The sequence below is a fragment of the Trichosurus vulpecula genome, chromosome 1, assembly GCF_011100635.1.
Source record: "Trichosurus vulpecula isolate mTriVul1 chromosome 1, mTriVul1.pri, whole genome shotgun sequence".
In the NCBI taxonomy this organism is placed as follows: domain Eukaryota; kingdom Metazoa; phylum Chordata; class Mammalia; order Diprotodontia; family Phalangeridae; genus Trichosurus; species Trichosurus vulpecula.
In genome coordinates this window covers 525,338,515-525,356,290 of record NC_050573.1, presented here as the reverse complement: position 1 = coordinate 525,356,290, position 17,776 = coordinate 525,338,515, and the positions used below count along the sequence as shown (strand labels likewise).

Sequence of the window (17,776 nt, the reverse complement as noted above, 5' to 3'; positions counted from 1 at the left end):
CTTTCAACCTACCATTCCTCAATCTCCCTTGGAAGGCCCATCCCTCCTACACATCATAGCACATCAAGCTCTTGAAGAGTCATCTCATGCCCCCTCAGCTCCTTCAACTTCTCTTTTAGGTCTGCAAGCCTCCTGCTCTCCTTGTTGCCTTCTTCTGCACAGACTTCAGCTTGCCTATGTCCCTACCAAACGTGGTACTCAGAAAACAAGGCTCATTCTCCACGTGTGGTTTGATTGAGGCATTGTCCCTACTCTCCTTTTGCAGACTATGCCTCTTGAAACAGCAGAGGAGGACACCACTAGCATTTTCCACTCGAGATATTAATCCACTAAAAATAATCCCAGATCCTTTCCAAAGGAAATGTCTGTCATCTAGCCCTTTCCCCATCCTATAATGTGTGAGGTTGATTCTCTGGTATCCAATGTGACATCTATCGCTCCTCCAGACCCTTTAAAATCCACACTCCCCAAACCTAAGGTAAATGGCAGGTTATGGCCAACATTCTCTCCCTTTTCAGAAGCTGCAGTGGGGTAGTCATTTGTTCCCAAGCTTCTTATCATTTCTACTTCAGCAAGCAGTAGGTTCCTCCCTGCTGGTCAGAATTAGCCCACAGGAGTAGTTCATCTCATTACTTCCTCCACCCGGATAAACTTATCATTCGGTCAGGTCATGAATGTACAGGCTACTCTGCTCTGGGCACAAGGAGTATTCCAGAGGATATATGAGCTCTGAGGTCTGAGCTACCCTTTCTCTACATGCAGGACACGTATTTGATTTGTTTCCTGGACTCTTTCTATATTTCTTCCAGTGATCATATAGTTTCCTTCAATGACAATATTATGTGTAATTTGCCCTCATGATTCTTACCCAAGTGCTCTCCATCATAGTTCCTATGAAGTAAAGTTTTCTTTTTTTTGTTGTTAGAATCTCTAGTTCACATCCTGTTTATAATTTTGCTTTCAGGAAGAAACAGAACTAATTAGTCCAAGAGACTCAGGTTTCCCCTTCTGGTTCTGAAGAAATATTATAGAGCCTTCTACACCCATGAGACATCTGACCATTGTGAATGAACTCAGGGCTGCAAGGGCCATCAGTGACATCTAAATGAAGGCCCTGAGCAGTTGGCCCATCTTAATTTAGTCAGAATGACTCCTTTTTTGTATACACAGGCATCTACACATACTAGTCCACCTTCCCTGGAGCCCACCAAAAAATGGGCTGGGAGCTGGTTCATCTCTCTCCCTACCTGATGGGACTATCTAGCAATCCAAGAAAACTCTGGGAGTATTCACAGTTGGATGTGAAACAAAATGCTAAATGTGTACATGGAGGTGTCTGTAACTGTTAAACTGAACTGCATCCCTAAAAGTGACTATCTGTAGAAAGCTCTTTCTACCAAGGTTAACACTTCCTCCCCCATATAATGACACAGAGCCCAGTAACAAGGTGAAGCCAAAAACCCTGACTTTCCTGGAAACAAGCCTTTTCCCTTAAGTTTCATGAGTGGAAAAAAAAAATTGTTTCTTGTTTTAAGGGGGTGGGTGGGTCTAATGGAAACTTGTACAATTGTTTATTCAAGTCGACTGGGAGCTACCAAGCTCCTCAGCCAGAGGGCCACCCGCACCTTCCTGTGCAGTGCTCTGAGCACTAAGGCCATTCCTCTTCAGCTCATGCAGGGATTTTTCACAGCTGCCACTGGGCTGGGGAGAATCCTGACTTCTGGGTTCGAAGTTGAGTGGTGTGTTGGGAGGGGTCAACAGACAGGAAGAATCCCCTTGAGGTGTGTTCATCTTAGGGCCATTCCTGCCCATGCTGTTCTGTGGCTTTAGCTTCTCCAAGAGAGGGGTTCTACCAGGGGACTGAGCTCGGGAAGCCCCACTGGCAGGGATAGATAGGGTTTTGGCTCCCTCTCCAATTGCCCTGCCCACTGTGCCCACTGAATGCTTTGAATCCAGTTGGTCCCCAGAATCTCTGGAAGTCACTAGACTACTCCGACCCTCTGAGTTCCCTTCAGGAATAGTGTGATGCAAACCCTGAAGAAGAAAAGAAAAGGAGTAGGTCAATTCTAACATAGGTCTGAGATAAAAAGAATAAAAATATCAGGAAGCTTAAAACAATGAAGTGTTTTATGAAACAGAACAAAGGGATACTAGACCACAGGTATGGCCACCTCACCCTTCTAAGAACATAATAGGATGGCCAGATTGAGAAATTTTCAGAACCTAATGCCACAGGCCTTGAACTGTAGACATTCTACCAAAAGCAACAAAACTAACAGCCTTTCTTAAGGAGGATTCACCAACATTACCTTCAGATTTTCTGGTGCAGGACCTCTAGCATGGGAGGATTTGCTCTGTAGGCTCCACAGGAAGTGGCGGATGTAAAGAAGGTGCCGGTAAATATTATCATCCAGGCATTCCACTTCCAAATCTACCTTGAACCCTCCACTTGGCAGAACAATAGGTGGATGATTATCATAAGACTCCAGAACATCCTCTGTAAAGAGAATATTGGCAAAGTCCAAGTTAACTGCCTCGGCAACAACATGTAAGTTGCCTCTTGCTTTCTGCCATCTGTTTTCCCTGCCCCATTCTTCTGTTTACTTTTTGGGAAATGAACCATTCTTGGCTGAATGATAGGCAAAACAAGCAATGTGAGCTGAGAGTACACGTCCACAGACAAGACTAACTGCTGAAGAAGTTTCCTGATCTACCTACTATCCATACAAAGGGGACAGAGATTAAAATAAGCCTTACAGATAAAACAATAATTCACTAAACACTTTCTGTGTATGAAGGCAGTATGGTAGATGATGAGAGAGATAAAGAGTTAAAGAAAAAACGGTCCTTGCCTTCAGTCCAACCAAGAGCCATACCCAATTGAGAGCTCCCCACCAAAAGGCCTGACAAAAGCTACAGGACAACACAAAGGCACACTGAAGGTCTCATGCAGTTCAGGACTCCTAGGGTCATCTCTGAGGTCCCATTTTCCCTAACGAGATAAGAACTAAGCCTAGAGATGGGAGGGTGGCCACTAAATACCAATCCTCATACGAAAGAGATAAAAAGGGAATGCTATTTCTTAAACTGACCTCAGACCTCCCTTTTTCTTACTGATATCTTCTTTTACATTACCTTCATTTCCCAATAGATCCCACCCCTTTAAACAAAAGAGCCATCCCTTATAAAAAAGATGAAAAAATAAAGGAAAAAAGTAGTCCAGCAAAACTAATCAAAACATCCATCGAGTCTGATGGAATATGAAGTGTTCCATTTCTATAATCCCTCGACCTCTGCAAAGAAGAGAGGTGCACTGTCACATCTCCCTCTCAGTGCCAACACTGTCCATCATAATTAAATGGTGGTGTTTCAGTTCATACGGCCATTCTTTCCACTTACATTATCGTAGTCATGTGTCTATTGTTTGCCTGATTTTGCTTTGCTTTAAATCACAGGCCTAGGTGTAGCCTTCACATTGACTTTCAACCAAGCGCTAATGTACCGAAATTAGTTTAGTCATAATCTGATCAGTGGGTATTGATCAATCAGCAATCACTTAGTAAGTATCTACTGTATGTCATATGCTGCTCAGGGCCCTGGGAACACAAACACAGAATTAAGTAACGTTGTCCGTCCCGCAGGAGCTTTATTCCCACCTCCTTGGAACGATGAAAGCCACTGCCCCAAACATCTTTCTGTATACTGGGTCTTTCTTTGGAACTGTGGCCTCCCTGACAATGATGACTGTCAGTGGAATCTCTGGATTAAAGACCATGGGTATTTTAATTACTTTTCTTTCATAATTTCATGTTGCCTTCCAAAGCTGTTATATCAATTCACACCTTCACCAGTAGTGCATTAGTATGCCTGTCTTTCCACACCTCCAACACTGACCGGGGCCACCTTGTTTTGCCTTCAACCATTCCCGAGCATTAAAAACCTTTGTACTGGCTCTTCTACTGGACAACCTAACGATTCTGCAGGATAGAAGGCTGTAAGCCACTTCTGTGGGATGAGAGGCAGGTGGGATAAATAAATGATAAATGCATTTATGCATTTCCTCCCCCAATGCAGCTCACAGCCTATCTAAGCTCCCTCCTCTTCTGCAGTTCTAATTCTAGTTCACATTCTCCTGAGAACTACCCAATATGCCTGAGGTCTTTCTACACTTCATAGATGCCAGTGCAGATAGACAGCAGACAGCCTCTGTCACTCTTTACTTCTGTCATATAGGTCTGGCCCGCTTTCTTTTTTGATTTCACCTTTCCCTAATGATAGCAGAGGTCTTGATGAAGGTTGTTTCAGTCTTCATTTCATTCAACTGCTCATCGCTGTGAAAGCCCAAGGAAGCTGTAAAGCACCAAAGGATCACTTTATATTTGTCTTTCTTTCCTGGTTTTCCATGGCCAAAGAATTCACCACCTAGTGGTGCTCTGCCACTTAACACCTGTGTGACCCTGGACAAGTCAAGAGGGTTGAACTAAATGACTTCTAAGTTCCCTTGCAGCTCCACTTTTCCATTTGTAATCAAAAACGTATGGTCAGGAACTCACCTGTTCTAAAGGCTTTGGGCCTGTCTTCATCTAGAGGCTCCCAAGCGGTCACAGAACCAATGTCAGATGCTAGTTGGTACTGAGTCAACAACCGATGCAGCTGGGCAGGGCTCAGTTCTGGAAACTGAGTCCTCAGGGATGACCAGGTCATCTGAGAGATAAGAGGAAGCTCTGGGAGTCAAGGGCTCAAAATGGCATGAGGGAAGCAGGGCGTCAGACCAACAAGGGATACCTTAGCATTTATATTTGTTACCTCATGGTTTTTATCTGCAGAGCATACTTGGGGAGAGGAGTTAGTTCTCAGATCAAATGACTAAGATGTGAGCAGGTTGCCATAACACCCACCCGGAAGACTAGTTTCTCAAGGTATCACCCTAGTTAATGAGACTGTGTGCTTGAGAGGTGGAGAGGAGGGGGAGTACTGCACATTTGTTTAAGACAACGTCTTTTACTGGACAAACAGAAAAGGCTAGTTTCATGTGTTCTATTTTCTATGTGATTCTTGGAGAAATGTCATCTAGCCAACTGCATGGCTTATTTTCAATGTGCTGAATGTTAAACTAGCCATTTAGGAGCAATCCCACATCTTTGCTAGAGAAAATTTCTATTTAGTGATTAGATGGCAAACCTATTTGATTTGGAAAGTCACCTCTCCCAAACAATCCAGCATTTTGGTTTTAGTTGAGGATGGCTTTGTAAGCAGCTTGCCCACCTCTCCAGATATGTTAACATTTTACTACTAAACTGAGAAAAATATTAATCATATTAGTGCCCTTGAAGGCAAAAGAAGAAAACACTTCGGTGGGCTGGTAATTACTTATAATCTAAGCCAATGATCCAACCACTTAAAAAAACCCAACAGCAGTCCTCTAAGAACCATGATAAAATGAACTCCAGACACCAGACGACATGACCTTTGTGACTCAATCTTCATCTGTACCTACCTGGATCAGCTGGGCACTGGGAGTAGCCAATAGGTTCACTGTGCAGGAAAGCTTCTTGAAGAACTGCTCTGCCAGCGGCCCAAAGCCCATATTCTGTGCCCATTCCAAGAGCTGCTGTAAGCGAGCACAAACCTGTACCCCTTTTGGCCAGTGGAAGCAGCTCAGTGTAGGTCCTGAGGGAGGAGGAAGAAGACTGAAGCACTGGCCTCAGTGAGCTAGAGAAAAAGTCCTAGGCTTGTATGGACAAATAAAGAGATATAAATTCTTCCTCCCCTAACACTTCCCCCTTCCTGGCCACCCCTCTGCTAGGCAAGCTTTATCCTTTTCTACCTGGTTGCCCCCCTCCCCTTCCCTTAACCTTAAGTTGTTAAGGAAGAATGCCAATGATCTACTATTTGAAAGTTTTCTAATAACCACAAATGAGGCCTAAGTCACCTGGTAAATGGTGCCTAATGATCACAATACTTGCTCACATTCAAATAGTTCTTTATGACTTAAAAAAGTGTCAGATACACTTTACTTCATTTGATTTCCACAAACTACTTTAAAAAGTAATGAGATAAGGGGCAGCTAGGTGGCGCAGCGAGTAGAGCACCAGCCCTGGACTCAGGAGGACCTGAGTTCAAATTCGGCCTCAGACACTTGACACACTAGCTGCGTGAGCTTGGGCAAGTCACTTAAGCCCAAGTGCCCTGCCTTCCCCCCTGCAAAAAAAAAAAAAAAAAAAAGAATTAAAAAAAAAGTAATGAGATAATGGAAGTATTTTTATGCTCATTTTAAAAGAAAGAACCAGATTCAGAGTGCCTTGCACAATGGCATATAGTTAGTTAAAAGGAAGGAGCAGGAAACTCACTGACCAACTGAGATTGAAATTTAAAATTTTTTAAAGTAAAAGCTAGAGGTATTGCTCACTCTCTAGTAAGAGGGCAGAAGGGGATCACACAACTCACAAGTAAAATTCATTAGGGCTTTACATTGAAAAGAGGAGGAGAGGAAACAGCCTATATAGACTTATACAGTCTGGTAACCTGGAACGCATCAAGTACAATAACACAGGAAATAAAGCTAAAACTAAAAAACTAATTCCTGAGACAATATCTAAAAAGAGATACAATAAGATTCATGACCTCAGATATCTATGTACAAAATCACAAATTACCAATAAATCAACATGAATTTATTAAGTACCTACTCTGTGCTAGGTGCCGTGGACAAGCAGGAAAGAACACAAATGTGCAAACTGGACTTTATAGGCGTAATTGCTGAGAGCTGGTGGAATGAGATTTCATGACTGTAATAATGGCTCTTGTTCAAAAAAAAAAAAGATGGAAAAAAAGAAGCAATGTAACAAACACTATACATTACTAGTAAGAGGAAATCTAGGAACCAAGCCGGAGGAAGATTGGGGAAAAGCATTTGAATCAATGAAGACAGAAACAGAAGCAATATTGTCAATAGGCAGAGGAGGAATTATTATATAAGGAGTTCAGGAAATTGATCACAAACCTGCCCAGATGCATAACACCATTTGAAGAGGAAACCTCAGCTATTTTGATGTGTTGGAGCTCTTTCTCTGTCCCAAACAGTACTAACATATTAATGCCTTTTCTGAAGGTTAACTTCATCCTTCAAAATGTGGAGGAAATTATAATGGGAAATGCCATTCCAGACTAGATTCCACTCGACAAGAATGAATATTGAAGTGGAATTGACAGGAACCTCGGGGATACGTTTCTTCTCTATCTTAGAATTCATGATAGAAAAGAGAAGGAAAGGACATAATGTGCCACATTCTCTAGACTTTACTCTTTCTCTTATTTTAGGTTTTTATTAATTACATGTAAAAAATTCTTTTTAACATTCATTTTAAAAAATTTTAACTTCCAAATTCTCTCCCTCCTTCCCCTTCCTCCTCCCCCTCCTTGAGAAGGCCAGCAATTTGATATAGGTTATCCAAGTGCAGTCATGCAAAACATATTTCCATATGGCATGTTGCAAAAGAAAACACAGACCCCAAGGGAAAAAAAAAACAACAAGAAAAATGAAGTGAAAAAAAAAAAAGTAGGCTATCTGCATTCAGACTCCGTTAGTTTTTTCTCTGGAGGTGGATAGCATTTTTCATCCTAAGTCTTTCAGAATGTCAGATCACTGTATTGCTAAGAATAGGTAAGTTGTTTACATTAAGATCATCGCATAATATTGCTGTTACTCCATATCATGTTCTCCTGAAAGCATCCTGCTCACCATTTCTTACAGCACAATAGTATTCCATCACAATCACAGAAGACAACTCGTTCAGCCATTCTTCAACTGACGGAAATCCCTTCAATTTCCAATTCTTGGCCACCACAAAAAGAGCTGCTACAAATATTTTTGTACAAATAGGTCTTTTTCCTTTTTTTTTTTTTTATCTCTTTGGGGTACAGATCTAGTAGTGGTATTGCTGGGTCAAAGGATATGCAGTTTTATCGCCCTTTGGGCATAGTTCCAAATTGCTCTCCAGCATGTCTATATTGGTTCACAACTCTACCAGCAGTACGTCAGTGTCCCAATTTTCCCACGTTTCCTCCAACATTTGTCATTTTCTTTTTCTGTCATATTAGCCATTCTGATAGGGATGAGATGGTACCTCAGAGTTGTTTTAATTTGCATTTCTCTAATCAATAGTCATTTAACACATATTTTTCATATGCCTATAGATAATTTTGAAAACTACCTGTTCATATCCTTTGACCATTTATCAACTGACTCAGTTCTCTATATATCTGAGAAATGAAGCCTTCACCAGAGAAACTCAGTATAAAATGTTTTTCTTGGTTTTCTGTTTTCCTTCCAATCTTGGCAGCATTGGTTTGGTTTATGCAAAAACTTCTAAATTTAATGTAATCAAAACTATCCATTTTGTATCCCATAAATGTTATCTCGTTTGGTCAAGTAGTTCTTCTCCAGCCATAAATCTAACAGGTAGAATTTTCCATGCTACCTTAAGTTGTTTATGATATATCATCCTTTATGTCTAAATCACGTACCCCTTTTAGCTATAACTTGGCATATGTTGTGAGCTGTTGGTCTATGCCTGGTTTTTGCCAAACTGCTCTCCAGTTTTTGCAGCAATTGTTGTCAATCAGTGAATGCTTGTCCCAAAAGCTTGGATCTTTGGGTTTATAAACGTTATGTTACCATGGTCATTTACTACTATGTAATGTGTACCTAATCTATTCTACTGATCTATTTCATAGCCAGCACCAGACTGTTTTGATGATTTGTTGTTGTTCAGTCACATCCAACTCTTTGTGACCCTATGAACGCCAGGTCCTTCTCTCCTTCGCTATCTCTACAGTCTGTCCAAGTTCATGTTCTTTGTTTCCATGCCACTATCTATCCATCTCATTCTCTGCCATCCTCTTTTCCTTTTATCTTCAATCTTTCCAAACAGCAGAGTCTTTACCAACGAGTTCAATCTTCTCATTATGTGATGAACATATTTAAGCTTCAGCTTTCTAACGAATAGTCAAAATTAATTTTTTAAGAATGGACTGATTTGACCTCCTTGCACTCTAAGGGACTCTCGAAAGTCTTCTCCAACACCACAATTCAAAATTGTCAATTCTGTGGTGTTCAGCTTTCTTTATGGTCCAAAAACCCCACCTGAATCACTGCCTTGTCATGGCAGAAGGGCTTGCATAGCTCAGTGAAACAATGAATTAGCCGTGGAGGGCTTCCTAAGATGTACAGGTTATAGCAGTTATAGAGTTCTGACAAAAGGTGATTCGCTAGAAAAGGAAATGGCAAACCACTTGAGTATCTTTGCCAAGAAAGCCCCATGGACACTATTAAAATGATAAAAGATATGACATCGGAAGATGAGCCCCTCAGGGGTCCAATATGCTACTGGGGAGGAGCAGAGGACAGCTACAAGTGGCTCTAGTAATAATGAAGCAGCTGGGCCAAACTGGAAAGGAAGCTGGGCTGCTGATGTGTCTGGTGATGAAAGGAAAGTCCAGTGTTTTATTATGAAGATCAATATTGCACAGGAACCTGGAATGTAAGATCTAAGAACCAAGGTAAGCTGGATGTGGTCAAACAGGACATGGAAAGTGACCTTAAATGGATGGAAACGGCTGAAATCATTACATATACTACTATGGGCAAGAATCCCTTAAAAGAAACGGAGTAGTCCTTATGGCCAATGGTTGTTGTACTCAAAGAAGACCAAAATGACATCACTCTGTCAGGGTCAATGTACAGTGAGTCCAACTGTGGCTGCTCAGATCAATACGAGGTTGGGAGGCTCTACTACAGGTCAGACACAAACAGCCTCTATGAACATTTGGAATGGAGCTGTCTCTAAATTTGTGCATCTTGTACTGCTTTTGAGCTACCACAGTTCTGCTTTGCTCATAAAGCACAGCGCCTTCTTTGATGTGGGCATGCCATGCTGGATGGTCCTGTGCCAGTGTCTCCCACGTCTCAGGATCCATACCAAAATTCTTCAGAAAGGCTTTGAGTTCCTCTGACCGCCATGTGAGTGCTTGCCTTGTGTGAATGCTCTGTAAAAGTCTTTTAGCAAATGTGTTTGACTTTTGAACAATGTGGCCAGCTCATCAGATTTGCAGTGTATGCAGTAGAGTTTGAATGCTTGGCAGTACAGCTAGAGAAAGAACCTCAGGGTTCCGTACTTTGTCTTGCCAGGTGATCTTCAGAATCTTCTTAGGACAATTCAAATGGAAGCACTTCAATTTCCTGGCATGGCACTGGTAGACTGTCCGGGCTTCACAGGCATACAACAATGAGGTCGGCATAATGGCTCTGTAAATCTTCAGTCTGGCAGGCCTAATACTTCTTTTCACACTTCCCTTTGGAGCCTCCGAAACACTGAGCTAGGTCTGGCAATGTGCGTCAACTTTATCACATATGTGTACATCTCTGGAAGTATGCTGTCAAGGTAAGTGAACTTATCCATAGCACTCAAAATTTCTCTGTCTGCTGCAACTGATGGTTCCATGTATGGATGATGCAGTACTGGCTCGGCCTACACATAAGCAATTACTATTTCTCCAATTCTTTTTAGATCTGACTTTACGTGAAAAGTGTTTAGTAATTGTGTACATATAGTTCCTGGGTTTGTCTTGGTGGGCAGACTCCCAAATATGTTAAATTGTCTGCAATTACTTCTCCTAGACTTTAAGTGAGTTTATCTCAAAGGGTTCAGAAGAGGGATAGGTAGAATCCAATGGTTTGGTATGTTATAAAGTATACTGGCTGAAGATAAATGGGAAGCTCTTGAGAATGAAATCTTTTAAATGCAAGGAAAAATTATTCCAAGGAGAGGGGAAACGGTGAAGCTGCCTAAAAGATCAGTGTGGCTGCACAGAGAACTTGCTGACCAAACTCAGTCACTTGTTTCTTTATGAAGGAGCTCTGTAATGCTAGAGCTCACAAGGGACTAAGAGACTAGTGATTAATGGTGAGGAGGTCTCTTCTGTCATATACCCAACAAGGTGATCATTCAGTGTCTGCTATAGGAAACCTCCAGTGAGGGGGACCCCACCACCTCCCTAGGTATCCAGACTCTTAAAAAAGGAAACCTGGCTTGCTTTTTCAAGACTTAGCTCATGTGATAGAACGAAAGCTCCTAAAAGTAAAGAATTATTACTTTTCTATCCTAGGTGCTTGATAAATGCTTCCTGAATTTAATTCAAAGTTCTGTCCTAGAATCTTGCTTTCTAACTGATCTCATCAGCTTCTCATGGATAAAAGTATCATTTTTATGTGGATGACTCCCATATCTATATATCCAGATCTAATTTGCCTCAAAAAATCCAGTCCTATATCTTTAAGTACCAACTGGACCTGAAGGTACTAAAAACTCAACACGTCCAAAATGGATCTTCTTCCCCTAAAACCCATCCCTCCTCTTAAATTCTCTATTTCTTTTAAGGACATCACCTTCCTTCCAGTAAGCTTGGCTTTACAGTCATCTTCAATTCTTTTATCTCCCCCCAGCCCTTCAAGTTAGTCAGCTGCCAAGACCTGTTGATCTTACTTCCATAATATCTCTTGAATTCATGCCCCTCTCTCTCACAGACAACCATCCCAGTTCAGGCCCTCATCATCTCTCACCTGGTGTGTTGGTAATCAAAATGGGCTCCTTAGCACTTAGTTCAACAAGTGCCCTTGAACAGTTTGGCTTTTATTCCCTTTGAGTAATTCATTGAGCCTTACTAGGTGCTAAGCCCCAGGCCCAAACCCCTATCAGGTGTAAAACCTATGTGGGTGTGGATTGGCAACTAAGGTGGGGCCCAAGGTGGGGCTAACTCCAGGGAGGGCCTAGTTTACATGTCTGGGACAGCAGAGGCTTTCAGACCACGTGGGTTTAAGTCCGCCTCTCTGTGACGATTCTAGGTCACGTGGGTGAGTCGCATGTGTGACTCACTCCTGACGCTGAAAAAGACATAAAAACCAGGGGTTGGCTGTCTATTCTTTGGAGCTCTCTTACTCACAGCAGTGGTGGTGTGCATGACTCTGGGCCAGCCCTTGTTCTGAGCTCCCAGGCTGAACCTAGATGTTGGTAACTATGAAGTGTATTGGGTCTGTCTGTTGATATTTGTAATTTGTTTGTATTTTGTTCTGAAGTTCAGGGTGCTGGATTTTTCCCCTGAACTAAGTGAATACTGTTTGTATGCTGAATTAAAAGTAAGCTTGTCAACCCCTTCACCTTGCTTTCCTTAGTTAAGCAGATCAAAAGAACCTGTGCTGTTGGCAGCTTTCTGGGTGCTGGCTGTGGGTGGATCTTACACCCCCACAGAAGCTGCTAGCTGGATTGTTGGAAACACCTGGACAATTTTAATAACTTCCTAGCTGGACTCTCTCAGCTTCAAATCTCTTCCCTTTCCAAACCATCTTTCACACAGCTGCCAAAATCATAATCCTAAAACACAAATCCGATTATGGCACTCTGCTACTCAGAGGCTCCCATACACAGCCTCACATTTAGAGTGCTTGTCAGTCTGGCGCCTATCTACATTTAAGGACTTATTTCACGCTATATTCCTTCACAGACTATCCTTGTGGACAATACAGAGAGATGTGGCCTAGATAACAGTACAGTTACAGGGAAATAGGTAAATGGTCATTAATACAGAGCTCTCTAGTGAAATGCCCTCAGGCATCTGCCCTAGACTTTATGCACTGTTTAAAATTTTTATTATTTTGATAGTCATATCCCTAACTCCCTAAAGAAAAGCTTCTGACAACTAATGTATGTTTATATTCCTTAAGTCTCAAAATGTTTGCACTTCCTGACTGCATCCTGCTCCTATTTAGCCTAGAAAAATTCCAATGGTTGGCTACCATTTGACACAAATATAGGGCCCTGGATGCAGGCCCTTGGCTTTTTTAAGCTAAGGTCTTTGACAAGTCTCAGTTTGACTGAGGCAATGCCCATTCAGTGATTAAAGCTAGGTAAGAAATGAGGCAGAGAGCAGAAGGCCTCTTTTACCTAGTCAAAAAGAAAAAAGCAATTTGGGAGTGGAAGACCCTCTGGGTCTTCCCTAGAAACAACTGCTATTTACATTCACTCTGAGCTAATCTCCAGTCATCCTGATGTGTACCTTGCAATTGGACCCAAGGTAATCAACAGTGTCAAAGTCTGCTTTCTCTGGAGGGCAAAGTGAGGCTCGTTGGTGACTTTGCACAGCCCTCCCCAACTTAGATCCAATTCACTTGCTTGTCTCATAGTATCATCTCCTTGATGTCATGGTCCTCTTTGAGAAAGGACAACCACCTCTGTGAGTAGTAGTAGGAGCTGCCTCATAGGGGACTCAACTGGAACTGGCCAGTTGGGCAACACAGCTCCTTCCTTCTAGTGGCTGAATGAAGAATGAATTGGAGTGAGGAGAGCCTTGAGGCAGGCTGCTGCAATAATCCAGATGTGAGGCAGCAGTGTCAGAGGAGAGACGAGAGCGTATCTGACAGATGTTACAAAGGTGAAATCAACAGGATTAGGCAACAGATTGGATATGGGGGCTGCAAGCCTGAAGGACTAGGAAAGGAAGGTACATTTCAATGGCTGAAGGCTGCCTCCCTTACTTTGGGTTTACAGGATGGATCTTTTTCTCAAAAACCCAATTCACTCTGGAGCTCACAGACTGGACAATAGGTCCCCAGCCCCCTAGCACAGAGTGAATGTAAATACCAAATAGTAACTGTTTCTCTTTCAGCCCCGAACCCTGAGGGTCTTCCCCTCCCAGTTTGATTTTTTTTTTTTAGTTTTTGATTAAAGGGGTCATCCCTTGACTAACTTCTTAAAGAGGCCTATTCACTGAATGGGCCTTATCTCACTCAAAGTGAGCACCTGAAAAGGCCTTAGCCTAAAAGGGCCAGGGTCTCCCAATGCATCCTGGGCCATCTCTACTCCTCCTGGTAAATATCAGGCCACTGGACCCCGATGGCTCTGGAGGAGAAAGTGAGGCTGGTGACCTTGCACGGCCCTGCCTCACTCAAATCTAGGTCAACTGCAAGTCATGTCATTGGTTCCCTGATATCATGGTCCTCTTTGAGAATGAAGGACAAACACAACAATAAGAATACAATATGGAAGGTGGGGAGAGGGGGTAGGCTTTAAGAGGAAAGAAAGTGATTTGTTTTGGACATACTGAGTTTAAGGTGTTTACTGGACATCCAATTTAAGATGTTTAAAAGGTAGTTGGAGGTGGGAGATTGCACGTCTGCAGAGACCTTAGGGCAAGACAAGTAGATTTAAGATTCATCAACATAGAGATGGTAATTAAATCCATGAGAGTGCATGAGATCAGGGGCATGCCCTGGAGTTCAAATGCGGCCTCAGACACTTGACACACTTACTAGCTGTGTGGCCTTGGGCAGGTCACTTAACCCCAATTGCCCTGCCTTCCCCCCTCAAAAAAAAAGTTCATGAGATCACTAAGTGATGTGGTATAGAGGGAGAAGGGAAGAAGGTCCAGGACAGAATCCTGAGGGACACCTACAGTAGAGACCGATCTGGAAGGGGATCCAGCAAACGTGACAGAGGAGTGGTCAAATACGTAGGAGAAGAACTGAGACCAGAGAGAAGAGAGGATTGAGGAGAGGTGATCAACAGTGTCAGAGGCTGCAGTAAGGTCAAGGAGCAAAGGCCACTGGATTTGGCAACTATGAGATCATTCGTAACTTTGGAGAGAGCAGTTTTGGTGCAATGATAAGGCAGGAAGCCAGACTGTAAGACATTACAAAAGCCTGAGAGAAGAGAAAGTGGAAACACTTGTGACAGGGAGTGAAAATACTGGAAGAGTGGTGATGACAGGGGGAGTAATGTGCTGGAAAAGGGATTGCTTGAACAGATAGAGGAGTTGTTAGTCTTGCTAAGTATCTACTGACTCATGTGAAACCTAGGCGAAGGAGGAGGTCAGTGGCAGAAGGCACCTGAATGACAGGAGTTGAGGAAGAAGGGAGAAGAGGGATTTCACAGAGAATGGCCTGTAAAATAGGAGGCGGGGTTCTTAGCTGAGAAGGTAGGGGGAGAGGAGTCATGGGAGGTTTGAGAAGGTTTAGAAGAGCCACTGTGGAGAGTAGGATAGTAAGGTGATACAACAGGTACAGCTGGATTGCCTAGCTGCAAGGAAGGCCTGACTGAAGTTGTGTAATACAAGTTTATCGAGGACCCAGTCAGAGAAGTTGATTGATTTTCTGTTATCTTCATTCAGGAACAGGTGTGTAGGAGCAAAGGTGTCAAATAGAGTAATCATTCAAGGCTGACACTTGGCTAGGCATAACTGGGAATATTAAAAGGAATACATCCCAAATAATTACAGAGAAGACAAATCCACATGCCTTTTTAGCAACAAATTCTTAAACCTCACAACCTTTGTGATCGGAAAGTTCTGCTGAATGCCTAACCTACACCACTCCCACCCTTCTTACTCTGCTCTTTATGCATCTGACAAGCTTTAGAAACGGGAGGCTTTTGAAAAGGCCAAGGATTAAGACACTTCTCATTAACGTTTTCTTGTGATGTTTCCCTGTTGCTCAAAGGCAGTCCACAGGTTAAGAAGGGAAAAATAAAGATCAAGTACTCCACCTCACCTCTGTCCAGAAGCTGGTTGAAGAGCAGTGTGTTGGAGAAGAAAAAGAGGTAGGCAAACATCTGGGAGGCAATCTCTGGGTGAACCTCATACTGCCGGAGGAGGTCCAAGGTGGCCTGATAGATGGACACGATACGTCGGAGCTCCTCAGGCAGCTGTGGGGCTGAGCACCAACTTTCTCGGTTCTCATTCTGGAAGGGGATACACTCCAGGAGAACGGGCAGAGAGACGTACAGAGACTGGAGGGAGGAGAAGAAACATAAGCAACTTTCTTTTCAACTTGCCTAGGAACAAACCATTGAGATTTAGCCTAACCTTAAATTTCTTACAAGATCAACTCAAAACACCATTTTCTGCATGAAATCATTCCTGATTCACTGCCCCCCCCCACCCCCAACACACAATTTCTAGTGTCCTCACTCCCAAACTACTTATACTTAACCACACAGTTGTATATAATGTAGATAAGATGGTACTGTAGATAGAAAGCTGGACTTGGAGTCAGGAGGACTTGGGTTCAAATCCTTCCTCAGATACTTAATAGCTATGTGACCCTGGGCAAATCACTTAAGCTCTCTCAGTCTCAGTTTCTTCATCTGTAAAATGGGGTGATGATGATGACGATGATGATGACAATAATAATACCTACCTCCCAGGCTGACTGTGTGGATAAAATGAGATACTTGTAAAGCACTTTGCAAACCTTAGAGTGCTATGTATCAGCTATCATTCACTTTGTATGTGTGTGCGTGTGCATGCGTGTATGCTGTACATATAGACTCTCCTCTCTCATTAGACTGTAAAATCCTTGAGAGCAGGGACTGTTTCCTTCTTTGTTCTGCATCCTCAGCACCGTGCACGGAGTTTGGCACACAGAAATCATTTAATAAATATCTATTGATAGACTGAAGAGAGATGGAATTCAGAAAAAAAAAATTACAGTTTTAGCACGGAGAGATGGATTCTGGGAAAAGGAGCTAGAGAATACTCCACTATTGGTCATGACAGGTGAGAGGGATCTAACTTTGATTTTCCAAGGAAAAAAAGGGCATACTCAAATGGGGTTTCCCAACATTAATTTCTGCCAGACCCTTACGGCCTTCAGCAGTGCCAGCGACCCACACCCCATCCTACCCACTCAGAGCAGCACCAGACACAAAGGTCCCCTGTAGGCCTCAGGGCAACATCAGTGCAGTACTAGGTAAACAGCCAGGGCCTGCAGCGACTGGCACAAGAAGCCTGAGAGGGTGCCCCTTCCACCCTGGGAGCAGAGCTCAAGCTTAAAATAAAGGAAAAAGGCCAAAAGAAAGAAAAAAATAACAAAAAAAGAATCTGGTAGTTCTGGTAATCTACTTTCATTGGGAATGAGTTTAAGAGGGAACAATATATATATATATATATATATATATATATATATATATATATGTTTAGAAGAATATAAAAGTTTTCTAAATTCAGAAGAAATAAAACAGCAGGGGAGAGGACAAGGGAGGGATCTTTGGAGGGGAGGGTGAGAAAATAGGTAAAATGGGGGCTATAGAAGGGTGTTTAGATTTATGGGAATGGGAGGATAGGGGAGGGATCCTTGGAGGGGGGTAGGCAAGTAATAGGAGGGCAAGGTAACGGGTAAAAGTAAAGTAGAGGAGGCAGGAGGAAGAGGAAACAAGAGATATGCACAATCATAAAAATGAAGATCAGGAGTAGAATTTGTTTGGGAAAGTATATGTCAATATATGTACGCACATATGTACCTGTGTATGTGTGTGTATATATATATATATACATACACATACATACATACATATACATATACATATATATATATATATATATATATATATATATATATATATATATATATATAGCTAAAAACAAAAACAAAAAAAGAAAAAATTATACCACTAATAGAACAGCTAGAAAGAATGTACACTGACAAAGGATATGGGTATATGGTGAATTTGAGGAAATGACATAAAAAAATAAGGGCTGGGAAAGAGGAGTACACTGGCTGCAGAAAGAAGGGAGAGACAGAATGGGGTAAATCAATTCACAAGGCACAAAAGGCACAAAAAACCTATCACAGTCAAGGGAAAGATGGTAGGGTGGGTGATGGGCACTGCATGAACCTTACTCTCATTAGTAGTGGCTCAAAGAGGGAATAATATACACAATCAGTTGA

At 42.3% G+C, this 17,776-nt stretch overlaps 1 protein-coding gene across 2 annotated transcripts in view; it reads right to left on the bottom strand.

Moving 5' to 3' along the window:
• The window catches only part of RADIL (Rap associating with DIL domain), a 111,792-nt gene that overhangs the window by 8,861 nt on the left and 85,155 nt on the right, over nucleotides 1-17,776 (bottom strand). For both annotated transcript variants that reach the window (XM_036741237.1, XM_036741236.1), the window contains exons 8-12: nucleotides 15,599-15,836; nucleotides 5,498-5,670; nucleotides 4,554-4,704; nucleotides 2,310-2,497; nucleotides 1,626-2,034 (exon numbers count right to left, since the gene is read on the bottom strand). In XM_036741237.1, the coding sequence (XP_036597132.1) occupies nucleotides 1,626-2,034; nucleotides 2,310-2,497; nucleotides 4,554-4,704; nucleotides 5,498-5,670; nucleotides 15,599-15,836 (1,159 nt within the window). The remainder of the gene's footprint in view (nucleotides 1-1,625; nucleotides 2,035-2,309; nucleotides 2,498-4,553; nucleotides 4,705-5,497; nucleotides 5,671-15,598; nucleotides 15,837-17,776) is intronic.